Source organism: Meleagris gallopavo, chromosome 5 (genome assembly GCF_905368555.1).
Source record: "Meleagris gallopavo chromosome 5, MGAL_WU_HG_1.1, whole genome shotgun sequence".
Classification (NCBI taxonomy): domain Eukaryota; kingdom Metazoa; phylum Chordata; class Aves; order Galliformes; family Phasianidae; genus Meleagris; species Meleagris gallopavo.
Genome location: NC_139408.1, coordinates 39,123,130 through 39,130,174, shown reverse-complemented (window position 1 = coordinate 39,130,174; position 7,045 = coordinate 39,123,130). Strand labels below are relative to the sequence as shown.

The 7,045-nt window shown below is 46.1% G+C and overlaps 1 protein-coding gene across 5 annotated transcripts in view; it reads right to left on the bottom strand.

Annotated features, from left to right (window-relative positions):
- Window positions 1-2,562: 2,562 nt before the first annotated feature.
- ADCK1 (aarF domain containing kinase 1) overlaps window positions 2,563-7,045 on the bottom strand; it is a 77,230-nt gene continuing 72,747 nt past the window's right edge. For all 5 annotated transcript variants that reach the window (XM_085225405.1, XM_085225406.1, XM_085225407.1 and 2 more), the window contains 2 exons: window positions 4,096-4,289; window positions 2,563-3,568 (listed from right to left, as the gene is read on the bottom strand). In XM_085225405.1, the coding sequence (XP_085081531.1) occupies window positions 3,400-3,568; window positions 4,096-4,289 (363 nt within the window). In that variant the 3' untranslated portion in view covers window positions 2,563-3,399. The remainder of the gene's footprint in view (window positions 3,569-4,095; window positions 4,290-7,045) is intronic.

The window sequence follows — 7,045 nt, the reverse complement described above, 5'->3', positions numbered from 1 at the left end:
AGTGATGCACGTTTAAAGATCAGCTGGAAGGGTGTTTTTTTTTTTTGCCTTCTCAGCACATCTGAGAGCACTGAGAGCTATTAGGAAGGGAGACATTAGCAAGCTATAATGCAGTATTTCATACCATGGGAGCAGAAAGTGGCACATTAGTTTTGCATCTCCGGCCTCAGCTCAACCACCGCAGTTTTCTGTCCTGAGAAAGAGTTTGTGCATTCAGGAGCCTGCTTTAAAGCAAATGCTCAATGCCTGCACCAAGCAGAGAGCACTGTGAAATTTCAGCTCACAGCTAAACCCAGGCAGAGTGTCAACTGCAAGCAGAACAGTAGAGACTGCATTTGCTGGCGGTGAGAACACCAATAAATTCAGGTTGGAAGAAGAAGCCAAGTGCACAGAGCTGATGCACAGTTGGGATGGGGAGGTGTCTTTTCAAAACCCTTTTAACAGACTCACCTTTGAGAGCATTCAGCAAAAAGACAAGGCAAAAATGTTAAAGGGTCAAACGCTGGGTGTCGGCTTGTTCTTTCCTCAGGCAAACTCTCTCAAAAAATTGATTGACTGTGGGAAGGGTGAGAGCTGAGCAAAACTGACTGAGGAGTCCCACTGCTAATTCTGCTGCACAGAGCCTCCCGGCAGAAACTAATGTCAATAGACAAAGCTCTTTCAAATATATCCTGCTGTCTGACTGCTGCATGCTGCCAAAAATGAGTCTGAGGGGCTGATGACTCCCTTCCACTTTTAGAACTCGCACCTTCCTCAAGCAGCATTGCTAGCAGTTGTGTGGCTGGGTTTTGGTGGGATGAAAGAACAGGCTTGGCTGGGAGCAGACTGTGGTTCAGTAATCCGTGCAGATATCAGCTGCAGGATCCTCAGGAAATGAGGGATATGACTAGGATCCCACTGAGGGATGAGCCTTCACAGATCTTTGAGATCCAAACAGTGCTCTGGTCAGTATATGCAGACAGGGCTAAGCAACAGTTTTTGCAGAGGCGGCTAAAAGAAGGGGCTGCACAGTGGGTGACCAATCATTAGAGGGTCTCCTGAACTTCACTGAGTGCACTTGATCAGATTTTTGAGCATAGCTCTGCTTGTGAAGAGAATGAGACAGGCATACCCCCCCCCAGTGGCCAGGCTACCAGCTTTAACTGCCCAAGAAAGGTACTGATTCAGCAAGACTGCTCACATGAGCAGTTTACTCACATCCAGACTGCAGGATCAATACGTTGGGATTCCTGTGACTCTGTGTTGACTCAGGAGTCTCGTCATTGCAGTCACCTCCACTCTATTCCCTGATGCTATTACACAATCCAGAAGCAGGGAGAATCTCTGACCCGTCACAGCAAAGGTAGGGGACAAGCTTTGTGAGGACATTTGGCCTTAGTTTGCTTTCTGTTTTTGCGCTTAGCAAAGATGGGAAGGCACATCACTCCTGCTTGTCCCCATTATAGGGAAGGCTCAGGCAATTCACTGCATAGGAGACTAAAATCCCACATTCAGTAATTCTCCATCAACAACTCTGCCAGTCACACACCACTTCACAGCCCTGAGCCAGCTGGCTGTGCACACACAGCACACACATGCAGTCACTGTCATAAGCCACATTTCCACAGTCACTAACGCAATATGTCCAAGTGCACACGCAGTCAGGTACCTTTTGTGAATAAATCCCTTCCCTCTTCTGCACAGCCAATAAAAGAGTCAGTTCATTGAGGACTCACACAGGTACTTACCCACACTTCTGCCCCATGCTTCCCTTCACACGCGAGTGGACATACTGCAAGATGATGTTTCACAACTGTGCAAACTGGGAAGCTGTATGCAGATGGGAGAACTACATGCCTTTTTTGTGCCTTACTCTCAGGCACAGCCTTAATGATTCAACGAACCTCAGCTGAACCTGAACAAGCTTGGTGGCGGCGAAGGAACATTCCCATTCAATGTTTGCTACTCAGCATGGAGCCCCTTTTTCACCAAGAGAGCTGATGAAATAGCTGAAATGACCTCAGCAGCCACCTCGATCTTGCTGGCTAGTGGAATCTTCACAAACAGCAGGATCATCTCCTAGGATCAGCAAGAGATACCACTGGGCAAGACTTCTTGGTAACCATCCCATAGCTGCAGTGAGAGTCATCAGACCTGTCACTTGCACCACCGAGCAAGTGGCAGGTTTTCATCTGAGGCAAGAACAGTGAAATGTCACCGGCAGTGACAAGGCAAAATGCTCAATGCGCAGCATGGGGATGGTGACGTCTCACAGATGTGCTGCAGCACACTTCTGCAGACAGGGAAGAGGTAGGCATGGCATGGATTTGGCTGGCCAGTAGTGGCGTGCCTTACCAGGGGGATGGTACCCACTCCTCCACTACATCCCAACACACCCGATGCAAAAGCAGAGGATCTGCATGTGGAACAAACTTCTTGAGCAGAGGAAGGACCAAGATGGCATTTCACTCACCTTGCAGTTAACAAGCACTGCCTTACATCACTCACTCCCCTGGAAACAGGTCTGAGGTTAGAGGTCACAAAAATCACCCTCAGTACAGAGCTTGGCATCCTTCCTACAAATGTCTTTGATGCAACACATTTATTTTGCTGTGCGGCAGCATCTGTACAGCACACATACATTACCAGCAGTTTCAGAGCCCTGAGTTGTCCTTCCTCTTGCCTTCCCTGATTTTTGAAAAAAAGGTAGGACCACTGTCTCCTTCTTCATTCCAACTGCAAGGAAACAGGACTGAAAACGTCCAAAACCCACACAGGCACTTGCTGACAATACAAGAACCTCAGGAACCAGGGTTCCAGTCCACTGTTCTCACCATTACGGTACTCTAGTACTGGAAATAGAAGTCATAACGCCAGCTCTCCACAAGGTCTCACTTCTCTCTGAGAAACTCTCTGAACATTTGAGCAGAAGTTAGACTACGGAGACTCTGCAATAGCTAAAATAAATCATATTGGAATTTAAAGGGATGGACCCTCTCTTTTCAAAGGTCAAATAAATGTTTCGGGGTATTCTAGGCAGGGCAGTGATTCTTTTAAATTTTGTAAGATTGTTTAAGAAAGAGCCTAGAAAAGTCTTTTGCTTCCAGTGCAGTACCACTGGAATGTCTGGAATTTCCCCAGCTCAAATGGGGAGAGAAAATACTATGCCTTTCCTGACACAGTATACCACACCTTCCTTTCTTAAACTATAAAGCAGCAGAACCCTCATACCTACTTCACCTCTTGCTGCCACAGAGAAAGCTAGTGTTGTAACAAGCAAGGACAGTGCAGCATGTAACAAGGAGCAAGACCCAAGAATAGGCCACAGAACAGCAGAAACAGTCATAAATGCAAATATGCCATGGAGAGTAGAAGTGGAATGGCGGGAACACTTGAGCCTCTTCCATGAGTTCATGTCAGTTATGTGGAATGGTGCATCCGGCTCAGGAAAGCAATGACCCAGTTCCCCAGACAAGACCCTTTCAGCCACAGAAAGAGTTCATACAAGTCGATCTGCCATAGGCTCAGTGCTTCTGTGAGTGAGATGTGGACCCTCCTGTAAAGCGAGTGACTTTTGCTCCTCTGATACCTAGAATGAGAGAAACAGCTGTATTAGATCCAGCAGGACACAGCCCAATAAGAAGATGGCCTATCCTACAATTTCCTTCTGTACAACCAACCCCCTTCCCAGGGGAGTGGACTGTCCCACACCTGGATAGTCACCAGCTGTCAGGTCTCCTGGGAGTACGGATTTTCTCCAAACAGAAGTTCCTGAGGAATTGGGGTCTCCTTTTCTGGTACAAATCTGGCAGAAGAGACAGCCTGCTCTTGCGTGAGCCTAGTTCCCTTTGCACTGCATACAGCGAGCCCAAGGCCACGGCATCTTCCCCCTCCATGCCCAGCTTTACTTCAACAGGGACAGGGGTGTACCCCTGTAGCCTTCACTGGCTGCACATTCATAGCACTCCAGCAATCCTGACACACTGCTTGCTCACATATTTGCTATGAGACTGGTCCCTTGGTCTGCTGGCCCTGGGATTCCCCTTGGCCCTCAGAGAGCAGCATATCTGTAGGCTGATCTGTGTCTGAGCTCTGATGTCTGGAGAACAGACTTACGTGGACACAGCTCTGATGCAGCAGCGAGACATGTTGAGGAAGGAACTGGCACTGGCCCGTGTATGCAGAGCTGACTCAATTCCCCTTAACAAGTCATTGGTCTTCAGTAGCAGCAGCATCTGGCGGGGGACATTGTTGAGGAGCTGGGTGATCTGGGGTAGGTAAGCAGCAGCATTGGACCGGATCTCCACATCCTGCATTCAGCCAGGTCATGTCAGGGAGAAAGGACAGAAAAGCTGAGAGTGCATGGAAAACTCATGTCCAGACACAGCTGAGATTTGGAAGGAGGAGACAGCGTTTTACCAGACCCTGACTCTAGGCCAGGTACTAAAGAGCAAAAACAACCAGGCTGGTCCATGTCACATGTGTTCTGCTGTCCCGTGAAACTGAAGGCTTTGTGATTTACTGGTAAAGCTATTTCCAAGGCCTAGTTTAGTCCTTGTTTTCAACACAACTGAGTGAAGCTGAAAAAGCATTATGCATACCCTCACGTTAACCCAAAATATCATAACACTGTCATCTGTAGGACCCTTAGTCTGACAGACCTGTATTTTGCCTTGCAGCAGCCACGATCAGACATTGAAAGAAGTATAAAAATCAAGGCACAGAGAGATCTTTCCTTTTCATCAGCTCTCCAGCTTACAAATACACTAATCAAGATAAGATCTCTACCAAGGATGGCACAGCTCAGCAATTACTGACAGGCTTGAACCATGTAAGATGGCTTCTATAGTAGCACATAAAACAGTCAGCCCTCTGCCTCAGGCCTGCTTCTTCTTACATCTAACAGTTCCACCATCACTCCAGTAAATGTAGGACAGGATAGTAGATCTGATTCCATATATACTGTGCTCTTACCTCTTCCTACAAAGGTCGTGACATGAATTGGTAAAACCCCCAAAAAAGTCCCTGAAACACCTGAAATAGCCAGAATCCAACAGGACAGATGTAGAGGGTAGTAAATGACTTCTTAAAGAGAGAGACAGTCCTTTGTAAGGAAGGGAAAGGATTGCTATAAAACATTTTCTCCTGTGGAATGACAGATGGTGTGTATGCACTTCATGATACGAGATCTCATACTCAACTTTGCAAACTTTAGACTCAAAACAGAGGAAAAAGCCCACACAAAAGCAGTATGCAGGCCATGATGGTCATAGGTGTACCTAACTCAAGCACCACCATGGTTGCTTTGGCGTTGACAAATAAATTATAAATGATGTTCTGGCTCTATCACTGACCAAACACACAAAGCTTCAGCAAGAAGATGCTCAGTTCTCCTAAATGTTAAATGTTTCATTCCACTGTTTGTTGGCAGAAAATTCTCTGCTGATATTCATTATCCTTGCCAGCACCACAGAAGAGGGTACTTTATCTTCTACAAAGAGATTTTGTTTTCTCTTTCTTTTCTTTTTATTTTTAGCTCCAGCTGTTTGTACACATCACAAAGCAGCCACATGATCTGTCATCAGAACTGCCATTTTCTGTCAGGAGTGAAGCCTGTGCATGGAGGAAGAAATGAGCTGTGCCAGAGGACCTGAGAAAAGCCCCTTGGCTGCAATCACAGAGACAGCTGCGGGATGCAGCAAAACACATTCATAAAACTGATGAGATAGGGCTAGCAGCCACCCTGAGCAGTCTGCTGCCCGCCTTGGCTTTAGGCATGAACATCTACACCTATAGCAATCCTCACACGTTTGCCCAGCCTGCCCTTAAAACTCTCCAGTGATGTGACCAGATCACTGCACCAAGTATCTCACTACCCCTTCCATTAGATCTGGCTTTTCTCATATTCTTACCCAAATCTTCTTAACTGAATTTTATGCCCATTACTTCCTCTCCTGTTTGCAGCAGTCTTTAACAGACTGAAATCACACACACAAATTTTCAGCCTGCACTTCTCTAGATTGCTTCTGCCCTGACTTACCTCCTGAGTTAGATCTGCTTGACCACCAGTCCTCATAGCTTCCCACTAGCCTCTCTCAAGTTTCATCAAACCTTCCACCAGAGGCAGTGCCCCAGGGTGGACATAGCACTGCAGCTAAGATTTTGTATCAGGAGTGTCTCACAGAACATTCTCCTGTCAATCCACCTTCATGCATCCTCTCACAAGCCCCTAGCTGATGGCACCTGCCTACCAGAGCCTCTTGGCTTTCCCTGCTGATACAATCTTCCAAATTCACCTCTAAACTAAGGGCAAACAGCAGCTCATTTCCTAATGCCACAGTAAATCTGCTCAGCTCCCCATTATCTGCTACGGGATTATCTAGTTTCAGCATTAATTGTGTCATGTAGGCAGAAGCAACAGAGCTGGCTCCATACAAGCAATCCAGTTCTGACAAAGTTCGTTAGTCCACCAAGGCACCATGCAGCCATGATTATATCTCTAGCATAATTTACATAAGCCGGTTTAGGATAAACATTGCTTACTAACTCAGATTCAACACTGGCCTTAAAGTATTGGCCCTGTAGTCAGTAATGTTTTGGTTCACTTTAGTGCCTCTACATTTTTTTTTCTGGAGCTATCAGCTTCAGAACTCAACAGACCAAGCACAGATCTGCTAAACAGTCATTAAATCATTTCTAATACGCACAAAATTAACTTAGGTAGGAAGCAATCAAGTTACCAGGGGTGCTCTTTTACCCAAGGTATCTGGCCTATTCACTACTGTGCATAACAGCAAACTAGTAGAGCAAATTCAGCCACATCCATCAAAATGAAATGCCAACCCAAAGGAATTTCCAGAAGAGAATTTAATAGAACAATATTTTAATGCTACTTAAATTATTTTCATCCTATCTACAACAAATGTGTGCAGATCAGAACAAACCATAGAATACAACATTTTTCTCCCTACTGACACTGAAATCACACCAGTATATGCTCATCTCTAAAAGAAGCACAGCTGGCAGGGGCTGCTACTATTCTTAAGGCACTGTGTGCATGTAACGA